This window comes from Uloborus diversus, chromosome 3 (assembly GCF_026930045.1).
Source record: "Uloborus diversus isolate 005 chromosome 3, Udiv.v.3.1, whole genome shotgun sequence".
Taxonomy (NCBI): Eukaryota; Metazoa; Arthropoda; class Arachnida; order Araneae; family Uloboridae; genus Uloborus; species Uloborus diversus.
In genome coordinates, this window is record NC_072733.1 from 170,735,273 (window position 1) to 170,756,475 (window position 21,203).

Below are 21,203 nucleotides of genomic sequence, written 5' to 3' on the forward strand. Positions count from 1 at the left end.
AAATGAACTAATTAATAATTAATTATTTGCTTTTTCCAATTTTAATCAAAATGTCGTCATAAATCCTTTAATATGAGGGCGGGGAAAAGGTTTGCTAAAATTATAATTAAATTGGTACAGAAAGCTCTGTTTTTTTTTTCTTTCTGCATCAAGTTAAAAATCCCCCCATCCCCCCCCCCAAAAAAAAAGGTTCCAGTGTTCCAAGGAAATATAAGGCAAAGTAAGGTAGTTACTATGACTTACCTGTTTAAAAAAGAACTAACTGGAAAGTTACTCTGAAATTTACTGTACATAAAGAAGAACTAAGTACTTCGTGAAACATCCTGCATTGAAAAATTATTTATATGTTTAGCAATTATTTTGTACCGTCAAAAAAAAAAAAAAAGTGAAAATTTTTCACCTCAAAAAACCAAGGGGAAAAGTGAAAAATAAGGTATTTTTAAATGAAAAATTTTCATGTTGATGATTAGCAGTAATTTATCGTGTTTTTTTTAATAAACGAATAAATGAAAAAAAAAAAAAACAAATAAATAAACTAATTAATTAATATATGAGAAAAATGAGTGAGGGAATGAGCATGGGTGCAAGTTTGGTGATGTGTTCAAGATGGAAAATATTACACGTGCTTGACGAAAAATGTATGAACATAAATGCTGTAGATTTTGACTATGGCAGTTTTTGAATCTGTGTTTACTTTGAATTTTTTGCTTTTGACTTTTCTAACAACTTGGACCTAGTTTTTAAGCGTTATGATATCGTAGCTTGAAAAACCTGAAAACCACCAATAATGGGGGGGGGGGGGCTCTCCTCGAGATTTTTTTTTTAAATTGAAGTTTAAAAACACATTGATAGACCATTTTTGTAAAGTTCAGGGAAAGGAGGAGTTCGGACTATTACATCAATTTTTTCAAACTAATAGTCCCAAAATCACAATATTGGGCGATCTTCGAAAATATTATAGAAAAAGGTGGCAAGGGGGGTGGGGGCTGGCAACTTTTCTTTTTTTAGTAAAAACTGGAGGAAAGCCATCGAATTTCTTTCCGTCCCGACCTCCGTCTCGGAAATTCGGTCCAAGACGGAAATCCGTCCTGAGACGGAAGGTCTTGCATCCATGGGAATGAGTAAGAAAATAAGTGAATATATGATTAAATAAATTGATTAATAAGTAAAAGAATGTTAATGAATTTATAAATGAAAAAATACGTAATATTTAATAAATGAATAAGTAAAAAAATGAACTATTTCCCTTTGATCCAAACTGTAGAGCTATTTTGAGCAGAGTAAATGTGAAATTTGCTACTGAGTCATTCCATATAAAATCAACAAATTTTCGTGTCGTACTATTTTTGATTTTAATCAAGTACGGTAGGCGGCAATCTCTATCAATATTCTGTGCTCCCAAACGGTTTTATTTTTTTCTGTAGAAAATTTTGTTCATGAAATATACTTAATTTTTTATCCTACGGATGAGTACAAATTTGTCGTTTTTGATCTGTTTTTCTTAAATGTAGAACAACAAAAAGTTATTCAATGCTGAAATATAAAGGAAAAAATGTTTGCAAAGGAGTCAAAAAAAAAAAAAAAGTTGCAATTTTATTAAGGTATAAAATCATTCAAGCTAACTAAAATGGATTTCTGATTCACCCTTGTATAAAGGCGAATGTGTGACCACAAATGGCTGAATAAGAAGGTGGGTACGAATGGAGGCATAAGAAATTGGACCACTAATGGCGGGGCTTGGCTTTTCCACCTCAGTGCTTAATCGCATTTCACGCATGAGTAGTTCAGGCTCTCAGAGGGCGAACACGGAAAAGGCGAACGCGGGATAAATCAAATCCGATTTAAATCCAACACTGGAACCACATTGAACAATGCAACAATGAACAACAAAAGAGCCCTCGCCAAAAGGCATCTTCGCCAAATATCTGCCAAACTAGCGATAAAGTAGCCACGCTAGGAGCTGGAACCACACCCGAAACCCTCTCCATGAAGGCGGCGAACGGCTTCCCCCGGCTAAGGGGAAGTGAGCTATCCAGAAATTCTAGTTCAGATCAGTGATCGTGTTCCATGAAGTTCTGGAATGATTTGCACATGTCTCTTTCCGCACGCAGCGGACATATGACGACACAGTTATGCTAATCAGGTATGCTGTATTTATAGCGATTCAGCCTTTGGTTTATTCTGAGAATAAAGAGAATTTCTCTCTCTTTCTCGGATTCGGTTTTAGCTTGCCTGCCGTTAGATTGCAGTAGGGGTTTTTGACTCTCTGGCATTATCAAGTCGTCGAGCTTCCCTTTCATATTTATCAGGATATATTAATTGTAACTTAATTTTTTGATTGTCAATAGAGATGATCTGATTGAATTTTCAAGCATTATCCAAACTTAGTATTCCTTAAGTATCTTGAATTGATGTTAGTATTTAGTATCTAGGAATGCAGATCATGAAATCTTTTTTGACAAGATCTTTGGTAATAGTAAATTGGGATTAGTAAACAGAAATAAGATTGAACTTAGAAATCGTTTTAGATGAAGTTTAATTTTGAATATGGCTTTGAGTTAGTAACTTTTTCTTTGATTTTAATTTATACAATTGTTAATTGTTAATAAACTTGTTGTTGTTTATAATAGGATTTTTTCATCACTTAGTTTAAGATGATTCACTATACAGAAAATGAATTTCAAATTGATAGTTTGGCTAACTCGATTTACGCATCACACTTAGCTAATTTATTAGCTTTGAGATATTACAAATGCTAAACAAAAAACCGGCACCTGAGAAAAAGAGGCTTAAACAGCTGCTGCTAACATAAATTTCTATGGGGAAAGTTTACACATTTTTATAATAACTTTAAAAGTTGTTTGTGTATGGTAATTGTTGTATAATATATTCAGACATCATTAGTCTTGTCATTTAAACAACCCCCTATTGTCATCATAAATGTATACATATCAATTTTCTCATTGTTTGTCTCACTGTAAATTCCGGTAGATGGCACCACGAGTGGGCATCAACTGTAGGATATAAGAAGTAAGATCACAGAGGGTTTGTGTGGTTATTGGTGTGTGGCTGTCTTTTAGCATGGTGCTCTTTTCCTCATGTCCGAATAGTGTGTTATTTAGAATATTCACCTTACAGGTATGAAGTTAAATGTTCATCCACCCTGTTTTGCAACATATACTGTAATTTCTTTAACCTACCAACTATTTTACTTTTAAATAAAAGTTTTTTTTTTATAGCAGAAGTATCTTTCCTTATAATGTGTAATATTCACTCTGCTTAGTGTTAGACAGCATTAGAATATGTCAGGTATCTTCGCTAATGACGTATGATATTCTGTACATAACAGTAATAAATAAGGTATCAAATTGTTCAGAATTAAATTATGTATAACATATTTTTTCCAGAAAGTCGAAAATATTGAAGGTTAAAGGTCCTTAGACCCCTTAAACAAGTACAGTCGATTTGATCTACAATGCGATTCAACTAAATAGCTATAACACAAGTTTTCCTGAGTAACGAACTTCAAGCAAATGCGAGTTCCTTGCCCTCAACACTAAAATATTTTAAAGAAGTGGCAATGCATATCAGCTTCGCTATTGGCTACTAAATATTGATTTTAAGAATGGAGTCGCCCCTTTAGAGTCACTGATAGTTGAAGTTCCCACACCATACTAGTCCTAACATTAATTTGTTAGTCTATTAAATAACCACTAAGCATTTTTTACTTCTTTTTTCATTCCAAACATGAAAGTTGATAAAATACAATGGGCACCTTAGTGCGCCGTTTTGTTTGCTGTTTGTGAAGATGGAAAGAAAAAGTTTCTGTCAGTTAAAAATGTGTGTCAATGGTAGCATGACCATTAGGTATGAGTGAATCTTCTATGGGTACAATTAAAATTTAAGCAAAGGAAATCCATAAAAAATCAAAATTAGTATCAATATTGAAGTTTGTAGAGTAAGGTCTAAGCTAAGTGTAAATGTTATGAAAATGGAAGCTGCTCTTGTATTGTGGATTAAAGAGACCAGGAAAAGGAGCATTACCATAAATGGAAATGCAATGAAAAAAAGGGTGATGCAACTGTATGTAAAAATACATAGTCCGATCTAAAAGTAATGAGTCTCCCGTTATATTCACACATGCACACCCGGTAGCTCACTCCGATTGACAGCGACGGTGGTGGTTGTTGTTGTTGGCTTTACAGCGTCATGCAGGTCAGTTGCTTCCCAGCTTTTGGGGCAGTACCATCAGCTTTAACAGTAACCCCATTATGGTGGTGCATGACAGAGCGATATGGAAAGTTTGTCAGAGCAATGCAAAGAGATCAAATTTTGCTTTCTGTTTCTTTCCCAAACGTTTGCAATGCTTCAACAAGCGTTTGGGTCTGAGTGTGTCCTATTCAGAAGTTGATTAGTGGCACGAGGCCTTTCATAAAGCAGGGAAGTGGTGACCAACGAACCCCAGTCTGGACGCTCGTCCTCGACTCGTATTGACGTGAATGTGAAACGAGCATTTGAATTTTTTAACACGGACTGGTGTTTGAGTCTCTACCAAGTAGCAAAAGCCCTTTACTAATTGGAAACAACGGTGCAACACACTATTACAGAGAAGTTGCACATGCAGAAAGTCTGAGCAAAACTTGTGCCGAGAGTTCCGATTGAAGAAAGTCCGAGTCAACTCGCATGGTGCCCTATTTTTCCTACAGTCTAGGCTTGTGGCCATCTCACTTATTCTTGTTTCCACTACTAAAATCAGAGCTGAAAAGAAAACATTTTGACTCTATCAAAGACATCCAAGCACATGTCAAGGCAGCCCTTGCAGATATCTCGAAACAAGACTTCAGGGATGCCTTTGAGTCATGGAAAAGCTGCCTGCAGAAGTACATTGTTGCAGGAGGTGCCTATTTTTAAGACTATTAGGCAATTGTACTGATCAGCTCAATAAATCTGTCTTTTTAAACCAAGTCTCACTACTTTTGGATTGTACCACAGTAATATTCGAGTGCAGCAAATTATTATACTACATGTTGTACGTATCATACTGTTTTATGTCTCTCCCTCCCATTGATCATTTGATTTGATTTTGTGCATCTGGACAGTATTTAAATTTAAATAAAACTTTTTTTTTAATACAGCAAAAATTCAGCTCCATATGCAAAAAATGGTAATGCTTAGTTGAGGAATCTTTTATGGCAGTTTAAGGGATGTTTATAAGCATCAAAAAGAATTGGGAATGTTTCTAAACAATTCGTATACATAACCTTTTCTACAATGTGAAATTCCAACTTACACGAGGGAGCTTTGAATGCATCCCTCATGCAAGTCGAGACTCGACTGCATGTGGAGCTATCTTTGTAAGAAAGAGATGTTCCATTGACAATCATATTAAACCCTTAATGCACCCATTGAACCAATACCCAAACCTGTTTCTTTGCACTAGTTTCAAATTAAGGTTTCTACTTTTCTCTTTTTTAAGGAATTTTTCAGAAGAACACAATGCCTCCCCAGACAGACATAAAAAGAAACAATTTCTTCTTATGTATCACAAATGAAAGACACAACTACTGGCACTTAAATATTTTTTTATTTGAAATGTTATGCTGCACAATGCTGCAAAATTTGTACTGCAGAAGTTTATATAGACAGTTTTGTAGAAGAAAATAATCTTCCTGCAGCAAAAAAAAAAAAAAAAAAAAAAAAAAAAAATCAGTGAAAATATACATCTTAATATAAATTATGCCCATATACATGGAATAAAATTAGTATACAAGATGTGTCAAAAATACTTTTCAATATATATAAATATATATAGATGTGTATAACAAGTTTAAATACTTTTCATAGGATAACAAAAACAATATTACAAAGTTAATATAGGCAAAATACATGAAGACTTGTTCAGCATTCAAAATTGGTTCGTTCTAAACAAATGATCATATACAAGATGAAACAATATTTAGACAGCTTTCTCATTCAAAGTTTTAAAAATGCTTAACAAATTTGAAATTCCAATCAAGTAACCATCTTCATGATTACCCACTTTCCATGGATCTTGATGAGAAATGTGTAAATGCAAAGGTAGAGGTACAGTTTTTGCAAAGTCAATCAACCATATATTTGCATTCTGTTTATCATGAACAAACAAAAGTGAACTTCCAATAAACTAAAATAAAGTTCAAAGTAATTGTTAAACAACAATAATTTAAAACAAATTGTTAGAATTAATGTAGATAGTCTAAGAATTTGACAAAAAGAGTAGGAAACATACATTATGCTTATTATTTTGCTAGTTTTATGCAGGCCAGCTTTAGTTTAGTTTAGACTAGAACACTCGTTTTCGCAGAGCTTTGAAATATTGCTGTACAGTGGTTTAAGTTAATGAAACCACTAACCTATTAAAGGTTTACCTTTAAGCTTTTAGGATAGGGGTGCACAACTTTTTTCAATAAAGGGCCAGGCACACTAGTAGAGAGCTGCAAACACCTGATGTTCATTTATGAAAAATAAATCTATATATTTGAACTATTTAATTCCTTTTCTTAAGCGAATTTGTTGAAGATGATGAAAAAATAACTTGATTAAAACATGAAACTGCAAAAATATTGCATATACACACAATTCAGAGTAAAAAAATAAACCTTTTTCAATGCAGAAAACATTTTGAACTTCTGATGCTAAGCAGCCTTTTTTCTGCCTACTATCAGAGGCTCAAAATTTTGCATGCACCAAAAAGGAGATTATGTTAATGCAATATTTCTGTAATTTTGAGCTTTTTGTTTCATTTTATCACTTATTTTTCATACATAAAAGTAAAAAATTTCTTCCAACAGTAATATTTTCATTTTAATTTAAGTACACACTAAAACATTATCAAACCCAATGATGCAAGACTAAACTGCTATTTAAAAAAAAATCCCATCTTATTGAAAGACATTTTTAGAATTGATGTAAAATAAATCATTTTGTATATGACTATAACACCTTCCTGTATAACATAAAACTAAAAAAATGCAGTAATAAAACAAATTTATAATTATAAAAAGGAAGACCTGTAAAAATCTCAAACATTTAGACAGCAAAACTGAAAAAAAAATTCAAACATTTTATTCAATACAATTTAACGAAACTAGTTCTAGCAAAATATTGAGTTAAAAGGTAATCCAAGAAAACTCACTGAACTGCAAAGACAAAATTCTATTATTAACTAGATACTACACCAATATTTAACAAAATGAAGAGTTGGCAAAAAAGGAATCATGCTGCTAAAAATGACAAACCTTTTACAGTTAAACCTCGTTTCAACAAACTCAGGGACCTTTAAACTGAATTTTTCTTAACGGTAGTTCATCTTCTCCGAATAATAATAAATAGCGTTATATGTAAATACATAAGGATGGGAATCGCAAATGTACTGTAATTTTTGTAAGAAACACAGCATCCTCCAAAAAAAAGTGCATTGGGAGGAAAAATCTCAGAAGCATTGCATTGCCATAATTGTTGCAACTAGGTTTGCAGTGAACCATGATATGTTAGGGAATGACTGTAAAAAATTGACAACCTACCCTTTTCCCATAAGTTAATAACAACTAAGAAAGGAAAAACTGTCTGAAAAAATTGATGAAATTTCGGAAAAGAGAAACATTTATTAGTACAAAAAAAAAATCATTGGTGTCAAAGTCTGATTCTATCAGTTACGAAAAGATAATTGCATAAGAGTTTGTAATTTGTATCGCAGTCATCCATACCCCAGTCAGTTTCATCACAATTCTAATCTCGAATATTTGAAGGGCTGGGAGCAATAAAATGGCATTGCATGAAGGCCTGGGTTACCATGTTATTGCTCCCAGCCCTTCATTTGAAGATAAGCTTCCCATTGATTTCTTATTTTCACTTTGAAAGATTTATTGACCCATGTTCAGCAGTTGCAGTGTTTTGGTCGATATTTCTGGTTTCATTGCCAAAGTGGTTGCAGGTCTTCGAAGCAATTCTTGACCACACTTACCCCATGGGAGTGCATTGAGTACATGATGAGCAACCCCCTTGGATTGAAAAACAAACCTTTTCGATGCTGGTAGAACTGTCTCCAGCCAGTCATGCATAACATCCTCAAACATCCACCCTTTCTGGCTAACACAAATGACGATGCATTTAAGGAAATTCCCTTTTTTGGAATGGTCTTCTGTTTGAAGATGAGTGACTGTTTAAGCTTTTCACCATTAGTCTCACAAGCTATTATGCATATGAAGGGGGGTTTTTTGTGGCCAGTAGTTATAATGAACACTGTTTGTACACCTGTGTGATCAAATCTGATCAAATGTACAGTCAAATGTGAGCGGAACTTTATCCATGTTCAAAATTTGTGAGGGAAGAAATTTATTTTCAATTTTTTCTTTTTTATAACTGTAGGAATGTTTCCTTTCTTCCTTCCAAATCACTCAACAGTTTCTGCTCAACTGTAATTTTCATTCACTGAAATTCTTTTCCATCTCATATATCTAGCACTGTTGCACGCCCCTATTTTAAGATAAGCAACCTACATAGAGCATGTACATGGCACAATTCATCCATAAACGACTTTATCACTGATCATATTACTGGCTGTGTACCTATTAAATTTGTTTAAAAAAATCTTTATATGCTCCCGATTAGCCACAAAATAAGGTGGCATACTAACCGCAGATAACTGAATTCACGGTTAATCGGCAAAGTACGTAAAAAATAATACTACTATATGCAATAGTTTCAGAAAGATGAATAAAACTAATATATTTAAACTGCAGCTAAATGATAATATTGTAAAAAATGTATGTAAAAGCTAAAAAAGATAACTTATCATTGCAAATGAATAAGCACAAATGCAAACAAATGGTGCTAACAGATTAACTGAACAGATTGAGCCAGGTTACATTTAAAATGCAAATGGAATAGGAGGGGAATTGTGTTGAACAAGACTGGTCCGGTCACTCGATTACAAGAGCAAGATGTGTAGATCTAAAAATTAGTGAGTAGTGTAGATTTAAAGCAGTTAATAGTGTTGATGCAACACTCAGGTTTCAAGTATTCATGTTTTGGTGACCATGGAAGGTTTGATGCCATTGGAACAAAAGAGGAAGAAAGAAATATAAGAATGTCAAGAAAATAACTTTGCACATGTAGATAAAATGTGTGCATTTATTTACATTCAGTTAATCATCGCTGAAGTTTTCTGAATGTGTGAAAGGATGTGGATAATCAGGAGTTTACTGTACTAGTAGAGTACACTTATTTGCAGATACTAACGAAAACTTCAAATTCTTAGGCATCAGGAGAATATTTTAGATCAAAAATTTTTATCAGTGTTTATAAGAAAATGTTGTAGCATGGATTCTGAACCAACTAGTCACTGAAGTATTTTTCAGTCACCCAGGTGGTCAATTGCCTAGAATTTGTGTGACCCTGTTCCTTAAAATTAGTCTTAAACATTTTATATTAACCATAACTTTCTCATGAAATAATTCAAAAATTCTAATTAATGTTAGAAGTTTGTAAAGCTCAAGTTTTCAAAAAACTTTCAAAGATAGAAATAAAGATGGGATCTGATTAGTAATGTAAGAAACTGTTCTTAATATTAAAACATATTACATTATATTACGGAAAACATGTGTTATGCTTTACATCAAAAATTATAACTTTTTTTAATTCAATACAAAACAAAAAAATCAGTAAGGAATTGTTCACCTCATGTGATGAAAAAAATTCCGACTTTGCTAATGCATCATAAATATTCTGCATGCGTAGATAATATTTATTCTGAAAGAAAAAGAAAACGAGTTAGAAGAAAAAAATAAATTGCTTTTACAATCCAGTCATATTCATCACAACATTTCCTTTGCAAACTGTAAAAAGGAAAAAACTGTTGATGGCATGCATGCAGAAATTAGCTCATAGTTTTAAAAAGCGAATGCAAAAAGGATACAAAAAGGAAATTTTACTGATAGCAATTCAGAGCAAAAGAAACACGCAACAAAAATCATAACTTGTGAAAATTAATCCTTAGACAGTTATTGGTATTCCCATGCAATCATGGAGCACACATGCCTAGGTATGAAAAGGGGTTTAAATTGTAGGAGGAAAGTCTCATTTTCAAAGTTCCCAACTTGGGAAACTCTCTATAAAAATACATGCAGTCTGGATTATAAATACATAAATCAAGCTTAAAATATTCTATTTACTACATGTAACATCTTGCACATTAAGTTTTCAAAACACTTTGTATTTTTTACAAGCATTATTGATTTTTTTTTTTTTTTTTTTGGTCACTCTAAACATTTTTTTAACAATTACCAGACAAACATTATTCTATGCTGTCTCCCCCCCCCCCAAAAAAAATCAGCAATATATTTTGAGCTATATTTCATAGTTACAGCACCTGATATAATTGTCAAAACTTTAAAAGCTGAAAATAAGACTTGCATTAAGAAACTTGAATTGTTTCTTAGTCATCAAATCGTTTTCTTAAAAATATTTTATTTCTTACACAAGAAAGTGGCATAACATCAGAAACATATTGCTATCCTAAAGATTTTTAATAATTAGATAAAATTAAATTTCATTAAAATTATTCTGAACTATATCTTTAAAAAGACTGGAAAACATTAGGGATAAATTTTACATATGAGGCAGTGAGAAGAATAGGGATGTAAGTGGAAATTTTCAAGTTTTGAGTAAAACAACTATAAAGATAATGTCCTAGGTTGGCTTTCACAGATTTTTTTTTCTAAATCATACTGTACAGCAGCACCTACTAGGACTAATATCTTGCCCAAAGACAGAGGAGGGGTCCATCTCCCATTTGTACTGGTTATTTCCAAACTTTTAATTTTGCCACTACATCCCTTTGCTTCTCACTGCCTCACATGGCTTTAATTAGCCCAGATGCAACTTGATAGAAATTTTGAATAGAGCACGGCAAAAAGATGAAAGTGCAAATCCTCAGCAAAAAATAGAAAATGAGTTGAAGATAATAGTTAACACCAGGGCTAGAAAAAGCATTAAAATTTTGCATGCCCTACTGGGCATGTTTGTCTAAAGGCCAATTCATATTTTGACTGTCACGTCTGCACACTATGTGTTGACGACGTGATAGACGGGGGAGAAAAGTTGCAGTTTTCATACTAGCTCCGTTCGATATTTATGTGATGGTGTTCACCCGCTAGGGGTGAAGAGCGCGCATCTAATGCGAGCTAATGAAATCGCATATTTATCCCGGGTTTTTGTTACTAGTTTTCTGTTTTTTTGTCGTTCTCCTAATAAAAATGGATTTACAACAAGCTATGAGTACTGTTGCTCTGATTGCAATAAACCTTTTGAAAAGACATTGTTTGCTTGTCACGAACGTCATGCCAGCAGTTTGTTTTAAACCTTCGGAAGAATTAGGGGCAGTAGGAATTAAAATGGCCGAACAGTACCGGTAAGCAAGAGGCGTAACAGAAAATTTATGAAATTTCTGCCTACAACATTTCTGTCAAAAACATTTTTTCCCTTGATCGTTTATAGAATTTATAAAAGAAAGATTAAATGTTCTTTTTAAAATAAAAAAGAAAAACTTGCTGGTTGAAGTTTTAGCAAAAATGTAATGAGAGTTATACATAAAAAAATTATATTTAGTCTGATAGGAATCTAGGCACGCAACAGATGCGAATTTGACACGATACTACTACAATAGTGTTGATATTTCATATAAGTTCAAGTTTGAGTACTCTTCATCTCTTAAAACATTAAAAAAAAAAATTTTTTTGGCCTAGTGTTTCAATCATTTAGTAATAACTGAGAGTTATGATTAGATCCCCAATTTTGATAACCTAAAAAATATTTAACAATGTGCTTCAGAACTAATTTTTTTTTTAAACAGCAAAAAATGCCCTTAAATATATAAACATTGCTCTTTAAACAAAGGAGTTTATCTTGTATTTAAACATGGATTTTCCCTTAAAACACCATTTATTTCTTAAATTTACATACAGTTGTCTTAAAATATTTATATTAAGAAATTTTGATACAATTTTTATTGAAGTTGGAAATAACTGATAAAACAACCCTTATTGTAATTCCATAAGGAAGTCCTTCCCCATGTTTTAGCACTGTTTTAGCCCCATTTTTTTGTAATTCTGGAAAAGGGGGGGGGGAATTAACATCAGTGAACTGAGGAAGAAGTGTCAAGGAAGGGACAACCTCATTCTTCCCAAATAAAACAGTTCTAAAAAGGTGAATGAAAACTCCTTTTGTCTCATCCTCTCACGAAGTCGCTTTTAAGTTATTTCTGCTAGCTTTTGTTATGTTATCAACATCTTCTATAATGATGGACAGCGATAATCTTTTACTCGAAAACTAAATGGTGCAACTCCGTTGAAATGCTTTAAGAATGAGTAAGTTCTATTGAATTTATGTATGATGGTGCTAATAATTAGAATGTAGGGTAGAATCAATTTTTTTCCTTATGTTTTTTTGCATATGCCTTTTTTTATGAGAAATAGTTATAATATTTTTGTCTTATTTTAAAACTCCCAACACGTCCTAAAGAGTTTTAAAAAAAAGGTAACGTTATTAAATTTCAGGCCTTAGATATGATTATTTTATAGCCTTAATAGGCTATATGATGCAGTATAGCCTATTAAAGCTCTTGCACCAATAAATTTAATACAACCAACCTACGATATTGATATTTACTTACAGCTTAAATTTGAAAATTACACTATCGGAAACATGAGCATCAAGCATGTGTTTTCAGTTTCAATCGACATTTCTAGAAAAACACCAGGAATACATTATCGTGCATTATCATTTAGTATTCAAAGCTCAAAATATCTTCCGAACAGAAAACGGATTCTTTCAAATATCAAAAATACTTATGCAATATTTTTACTCAATTTATCATGCCATTTAAATATACATTTTACAAATTATAGAAATCATTAGCTTCTTTCCTCTTTTAACTATTTAGGATGATCGAAAAAAACTTTTAGCTTCTACAATTTGTTGTTAAAGCTGACCGAAAGCCCTGGGCTTGCCTTCTGGATGATGAACAGCGTACGTGCCTTTCTCTCCTTCCCAGAGCCCTGGGAGTTGCCTCTTTCCGAACCATTACTGGACATGACTATCTACAGGCCCATTTACATAAAATCAACCTGGCAGATACATCTCTCTGTGTGCTCTGTGAGGGGACTTCTCCAATGACAGGGGAGCATCTTTATAGTTGCTCCTCTTTTCATGATATTCATAATGGTGATGACTTCCAGGCCCTAACACCCTGTGAAGCCACTTCATTGTTATACTGGACAGCAAGACGCTTTATTTTTGAAAAAACAATGGTGGGCGTAATTAAAAAAAAAAAACAATTTGTTGTTGGTCTCCTATAAATTGCATAACTAAATTTGTTACAAAATAATTTGATTATTTTATTTATCGAGAAGTTCGAAAAATATGACAATTTTTGAAAGTGTCAGGATATTTCTGGCAAAATAGTACACATTACATTCATGAACAGATGCATGGCAAAGCCTATTTCAGACTTGCCAACCTTATGAAAAGAAAAAACAGGAGATCCAGTCAAAGCTTTAAGGGAGAAAAAGGGATATTTTAAACGATGCTATAATAAGTAAAAAAATACTGTTATAACAAGTATTTATTTGATTTTTTCATGAAAGAGAATTCACTCGTATAATCGCTCTTTTTGTTTGTAGATATTTCTATTTTTTCAGACATCGCTAAAGATGAATGTTAAACTACAACGCACGCTGTAGATCAAGATGAAAACATGCGCCGCAGTTAGCATGCGTCTGAAAACTGAACGATACCGCGAAACGGCAACGGCGCATGCGTGAGATAGAAGTGGAAGTGTGAACGTAGAGTTAAATCAAAACACCATCTACGGAAGCATTTCGGTCAACACTCCGAACGCACCCATCGGATGTTTGCCGCTCACCTTGCGTTCGACGAACCTCACCGGTCGATCGGTAAGTAACCGGTTACTAACCGCAGCATTCTATGATCAACCGGTTACCGCATCTGTTACCATTCTAAGCAGTTGATTGGAGCACGTGATCATTAGCTGTCACGTGATTAACTGACCGGTCGTGCTCGTCGAACGTGAGCTTGCTCTGCTAGCCACGCCATTTATTAGGGCTGTGAGTAGCTATTTTAAGGAAGAAAATTAAGTTCAATTTTAAAAAAAATAAAAAAAACCCGAAAAGAATTTAAAAAAATGGGAGAAATGGATACTCAAACGTACAACCGGGAGAATGGAGTAAAAAACGGGAGTCTCACGTGAAAAACGGGAGAGTTGGCAGGTCTGCTATTTATTCAAATCCTTGAAAAGTCCAGCAAATCTTTAAGGTAATTCAAAATCACTAGGATTTGACAACTTTTGAAACTAAGTGCCATAATATAGAAGGATAGAACTTGTTTTGAATGCATGACCATGATAGATTTAACTTGTATGTACAAAAAAACACAAATTTCGTGCGAAACTAGCAGTAAACAAAATGAGAAACAACCCTGCAAAAGTAAAAACAGCGTCTCTCCTGTGATTGGAAGTCACATTCGCTCCTCGAATCAGAGGGCCGTCAAAACGTGACCGCAGCCGTGCAATTAGGTATGCTGTCATGGCAACGGATTCTGAAAACCAGTCTGGCAGCAAAAAAAATGGGACGGACAGAAAGGTCAAAATGTGAATACGCCATAAATAATACATGCCTGAATAAAATTCATATGCCCAGTTTGTTTTTATTGTATATTAATAAAAACATTTAAATTTGTCATATAGCATTAATCACACAAAAAAATAATTTAATATATTTATATCTGTGTGTGAGTGAATTAAGTATTATATTTACATAAGTTCTAAAAAAATTAGTTTAAATAAATAGTACATAATGAGTCATTGTTAAAATGTACAAAATTTAAATTACATTTCCAACGCAATTGTTGATATGCATGTCTATCAACATGTCTTGTTTCATTGGTGGTTAACAACCAGTGTTTGACTGCTATCAATAGCTCGAAACTCTCATACTCCACACCATGAATTGCTAAACTGTTAATAGGTTATAAGGCAATCCCTGTAGCGGTAAACGAAAGTACAGTAGAATCTCGATAACTCCAAGTTTATAACTCGAATATTCCTTTATCTCGAAGTTTTCATCGGGTCCCAAACTCTTCAGACTGTTGTGAAAACTTCCCATAACTAGAAAGTTTTAGATGGTCCCTTGGAACTTCGAGTTATCGAGAGTGACTGTATTCTCTTCACATTCGATTTAAGGAAGATCACTTGCTGACTTTGCCAAAGATTCCCAGTGATTTTAATGGGACTGCTGGAAATAAATTTTGAGCTAGTGTAAGGATGTGGTAATTTTTTAATAAAATAATAAAAAATAAGGTTTTGCGAATAAATATTTGATTAAAAGAATACATGCCCAGGTATGTAAGGGTAAAAGATTTCTGCCTAATCCAAATTTTTACATGCCCGGGCATGTCAGGCAATATAATTTTCAAGCCTGCTCAATACAAATTTGCAAAAGTAGTAGAATTGCATGACAAATAAGAATTAGCAAATAATACAGAAGCAATTTGAGATTGCCACCCAAAATCAAAACAATAATGTATAATACTTTAACCCTACACATAAAAGTTAGCAGGAAAAATTAGCCCAGATTTTAGCAGGGGATTTTCTAAATTTAAGAGATAAATTTCTAAATTTTTATTATTGCACAAAAAATAAAGAGGCAAGTGAGAGAAAGAACTATCACAAGACAGCAGTCGTATTTTAAAGGTTAAAATGTTTTCTGTTTATTTTAATATTTGTATTTTGATCAGAATCCACTACGAGTTTAATGTCATCATCATAATTTTGCCAGACACATGAAGCTGCAAAGTGAGTAAAAAATTTTTACTATTTCTCTTTACTCCACTATAATCCATATCTTCTTACATCAGGTTAAATTTTAAAATAATAATAATAAATTAATAATATAATATATAATTAAAACATTAGTGCTAACTAAATAAGTGCACTATTGGCAATGCAAATAATGTAATATTGGCAATGCAACTAATAGCCAACTAAGATCACAAGGAATAAAAATAAAAGAATGCAGTTGGGGATACATGTGAGACAGAACTAAACTCATAACTATCAGAAAAGAAATTTTGCAACCTGAATTTTACTACTGTCAAAGTAAGTCAGGAGGTGTATCTTCAGGGTTACTCAGCTGTGCTATTAAAAAAGAAGTTTTTTACTCTCTCTATCCTTTTTTTAAATTAGTTTTTACTGTTCTGAGACCTGAAGCATTTATTTTTCACAACTCATAGGTTGCCTGCAAATACCATGACTGGTCGGTTGAGCACATAACAGCTAATGACATCAGTGGTTATTCATCAACCAATGCTTCATTAAACGCTTCCAGTTGATAACCGGTTACTAGCGCAGACAAATAACGCACAGGTGAAAAACACTCATTATTGGCCAAAAGTGTCACAGGTTTCAATCAACTAGCTTAAATTGCGATCAACCGGTGAATCTACCAGTGAAGCTACAGAAAAACATCAGTAACAATCAGTTTAACTGGCAGCTCTCATAGAACGCTAGTTAGTCACTGGTTGACCGGTTGCATTATGAAAACGCAACCACACACTCATCATAGATTCAGCTAGAAGGGAAAAAAAGGAGAGGGAAGTTGAAGTTGAATTTGAAATTATGAGAAAAGCATTAATGCTCACAATAGCTGAAGAAAATCCATCGGTGAAATCTAGAATAGCAGCCATGACTTGTTCTTTGGTTTTGGTTCTTTTAAAATCTCTACTGGTGGTTCCATCAGATTTCTAAAGTATGAATATTAAACTAATGATTAAAATATACATATATGACAGAAATAAATCCATAAAAAACTTGGAAATTTAAAGTAAAGCTAAGTTTTTTGCTTACTTATATTAAACAAACAATAGGTTGGGGTGAAAAAAAAATACCAAACTCAGATTATCGGAAATGATACTACCTACCAACAAATGAGGAGTTTACGTTCAAAACGGATTGTATCCCCTTTTGAAAAAAACATTTATTTTTCGTTTTCAGAATCTCTCATATAAGCCCTATCGACCTATGAATTTCTTCTCAAAGTGGTTTATATTTACCGTTAAAAAATGCATAAACATTGGTTTTTCCTCCTAAACGGTGTATATCCATCCCCTTATTTTCCACCAGCTCTTTTGCAACAAAGTAGAACTAATGCCTTTATTGCCGGTACCCACTCATTCACTTTCATAACAAAAGGGCACATATCCAAATTTGAATTTGCTACTTTTAACTCAAAAAAAAAAAAAAAACTGACAAACAAAAGAGCGGAGCGAAGCACTGGCTGAGCATTTCAAATCAAGCGTGATACCTGTCCGTATTAAGAGATCGCAGCACCTTGTGCAAGTCTTATCAGTTAGGCAAGCACAACTTCAAATTGTGATTACAGAATTAATATTAAACAATGAATATTACTATTAAATTAGTATTAATTAATCTTTGATTTGGGATACTTTAATACCTAAAACGTTGTTATTTGAATCTGCTCGGGTAGTTTTATTGTTCATACTTAATTGGATGGAAGGTCCCTTTATTTTTGAAATGTACAACGAAAAGAATAAAGTAAGTAGGAAGGAATAAAGTAAAGGAAACATATATATATGTATTAAAAAAATTGAATATTTTGTTTCAATCTGAAATTTATTTCTGAAGAAAATGCATTTTTTTTTTTGCAAAAGAAACTATTTACTGTTTTACATCAAAAAGGAATATATCCAAAATAAAACTGGCAATTTCGGTCTGGTAAAATTGAGGAAAAATTCCTAGACTTATGCCAATAGTCACTTGTTATTCTTTCAAAACACCGTGAGAAATTTGAGATTCTAAGCTAGTGTTTGTGCATAAAACGTTTTTTCGTTTTGTCAAAATCATAAAATTGGAAATAATCCGTTTTGAAAGTAAACTCTTCAAATGTGGGCTTGGTCAAATGAATATTTTTGGAAAATATCTTTTTTTTTTTTAAATTTCACTTTTTGGCCTGTAAAAACAGCAAAAATGTTCAAATAGCTGCAATATTTACCAAATCTGCAATATGTACGAATTGGGGTATGAATAGCGTTACTAGTTAAAAATAGATTTTATTCTTTAAGGTATTTTGATGCTCCTTTTTTAAGCATTTTTTTAATTTCTGAATTTTTTTTTTTTTTTTTTTTGGCATTTTCTCTTTTTTTCACTGAAGTTGATGAAACATCACACATAAAGGAAACTTCAAAGAATCTTACACTTTAAGAAGAATCAACATTTATTAGGTCTTGCTCCGGAAGAGCTTTAGACATTATCAAGTATATATTGGTTTACACATCTAAGAGAAACACTATAAAGACTACACTATAAGAACTAGTTCATATCAGTTGCAACAGCTCCTCTATGTCTATGGGGGAAAGATAATTGATTGATGCAAATTTGATGCTAAGTTATTACATATAGCTGGATATAATTTGTTCAGACAGGATAGAGTAGATAAAAGAGGTGGTGGGGTTTTATTTTATGTAAGAGAATTTTATTTGCAATGAATTGGTCATAAATGATAAGCCTACTGATATTGATATGGTTTGGCTGGAGTTGATGAGCAGTAAGGGCAAAAAGCTATGCTTTGGAAACATTTATAGGCCACCTAATTCAAACCAGGGACAAGATGAACAGATGTACTGTATTATTAGTGACATGTCCACTAAAGGATCCGTTATCATAATGGGGGATTTCAATTTTCCGGGTATTGATTGGAATAATTTTTATCTTGGTAATGGCAAAGAGGAGGAATTTTTAAAAGTAATTGGTCACTGTTTCTTAGATCAAGTTGTAACTCAGGAAACTCGAGAGGAGGTGATTTTGGATCTAGTTTTTTGTGACATAGGAAGTTTTGTTCAGGGGTTGTGTGCAGGGGATCATTTTGGAGATAGTGATCATAACAGCATTAGGTTCCGGATTAAACAAGAGCGCTTTTTTTTTCTTTTGCAAAATTAGCAGATTTTGTATAAGTTTAAACCTCTAAACTTCAAAAAAAGTTCCAAACATTATCGTTGGAAATATGCTGCGTTATTTTGATTTGAGATTTGCTCTTCCAATAAACAATTTGTGAAAGATCCGTTTTTGTTTATCAGAATTTTGTGAAGGGTCCGTTTTGGTTGGTCTGGATTTTGTGAAAGGTCCGTTTTGGTTGATCAGATTTTTGTGAAGGGTCTGTTAACGGACCCAAATTTCCTCTGGCCAGACCCCTGCCTCTATACTTCTTTTTTAAAAAATGTCTTTATTTCTCCCAGGTTTTCCTTTAAACCATTATTTTGCCATTAAAATTGCTTTGTTCAAGGTTCTATATCATATAAAATATTCCAGATACTATTTAAAAATTTAGTATGCTCAAAAACTTTCCATAAAAAGTTATAGACTTGCAAGTAGAATGATTATGCTTCCTTGCATACTTTTTAATATTATAACTGTAAGCAACATGAAGAAAAAAGTTATTATTGCAGTAAAAAAGTTATTTGTACCACTTTTTTGAAGGTTTTTTAGGAACATTTTAAAATATTTTAATTAAGATAGTTTTTTTGTTTGATAGTGACTTATTTTCTTCCATTTTAGGCTGTACATTATAGTGACGATATATTTTATTTGAGGCACTAAATATCATGTTGTAATCACAAAGATTACTCTTGCTGATGCTCAATGCGCAGAGATAATTCAATATTAAAAAATGTCGATTTGAGACAAACCCTAAGTCGGGACCAACTTTCGGAATTTTTGTGGATAACAAAAAAATTTTTGGAAAAAAAGAAAAAATATGTGTCTTCTACAATCAAAGAAACCACTGTAAAATTTTTAGCAAAATCAAAATGGCATGTATCTGACTTGCCTTGTTGGTTTTCTATGATTTTTTTAAAATGTGTCAAGGACTTTTCGGACACCCTGTATTATTTATTTTTGCTTTCATACAGTATATTGAATGCATGAACATACTGAATTTATAGTAAAATGCACATTTACTGCTTTTTGTACTTTAGCAAATTAGGATCCAATTCCAACATAGGGGGGGGGGGGGGCTAGAGATTCTTTGCAGTGACAATTCCAAGCATACTCGGCCATCTAAATAAACATAATAAGCCAACTAAAAGCAAAAAAAAACTTCGAACTTTTAAAATAATTGAAATAGTAACTGGATTCTAAAATATTGAAACTTCAAGCACAGCAAGCAATTTTTCTCGAAAACATATGTTTAACTTGACATGCTTCCAAAACATAGGGTTCAATTCATACAAGAGGAAATTTTTTAATTCAATTAGATATTATGGATTTTTCAAAAAAAAAATGATAAAAATAATTTTAGTCTACAAATAACCAAAAGGGGATCAAAGTTTCATAGACCGTTAATAAGGGAAGAAATTTCAAGAAAAAGTAAGTGCTTAATTCACTCAAAATTGCTTTTTAAATTCTAGTAGTTCATTTCTGAATTCATTTTACAGTTGGAAGAAATAAGAAGCAATGAGGAATAAAAAGCAAAGATATGTGGACGTTTTAAAAGTAATTGTCAAATTCTTCAATCTACTGAAAGATAAATTAGAAGAGAAAAGAATTGTGATTAATACAGCAGAGAGAATACAGCTTTTCTTAAAAAACAGGAGTTAATAAGGATTGTCCAAACCCTGTTATTAATTTATCATAAAAGGCAATTGGTAAAAGATATGCTTTTCCTTTTCTTTTTGGCTTTTAGAAGTAATGCATATGCTCTTTTTTTTTTTAACTTTTAGGCACTCTTCCTGCAGGCATTACGAAGAATGAGTTATACTCTTAAAATAAAATTATTCTTAGAAGTTTAAAGGGGTGACAACTAAATGCAAGTATTATTTAGCAGGAACAAATTAATTTTACTTTTTTTCTTATCCGATTCATTAACAGTATGTTTAATAGCTTAATTTCTAAGTAAAATATGTCTGTTTATTACCTTAATGCCTTCAATACGAAAGCCTAAACTAGAAGTTGAACTGATAGTTTCTCTCCAAACCATGTACCTGGGTTTAGTGATAGCTTTTAATCTGTGTTCTTCTTCAGTTGGTTCATTTGAGTCAATTTGAATCATCTTTTCATACATATCCTGAAAAAGAAAACA

The 21,203-nt window shown here is 32.6% G+C and overlaps 1 protein-coding gene across 2 annotated transcripts in view; it reads right to left on the bottom strand.

The window, feature by feature from the left end:
• Positions 1-5,572: 5,572 nt before the first annotated feature.
• Positions 5,573-21,203, bottom strand: part of LOC129219284 (inositol-trisphosphate 3-kinase B-like) — a 46,782-nt gene continuing 31,151 nt past the window's right edge. The window contains exons 5-8 of one of the 2 annotated variants that reach the window (XM_054853618.1): positions 21,039-21,188; positions 16,753-16,854; positions 9,718-9,789; positions 5,573-6,163 (exon numbers count right to left, since the gene is read on the bottom strand). In XM_054853618.1, the coding sequence (XP_054709593.1) occupies positions 5,957-6,163; positions 9,718-9,789; positions 16,753-16,854; positions 21,039-21,188 (531 nt within the window). In that variant the 3' untranslated portion in view covers positions 5,573-5,956. The remainder of the gene's footprint in view (positions 6,164-9,717; positions 9,790-16,752; positions 16,855-21,038; positions 21,189-21,203) is intronic. The other variant, XM_054853619.1, reaches the window with a different exon arrangement.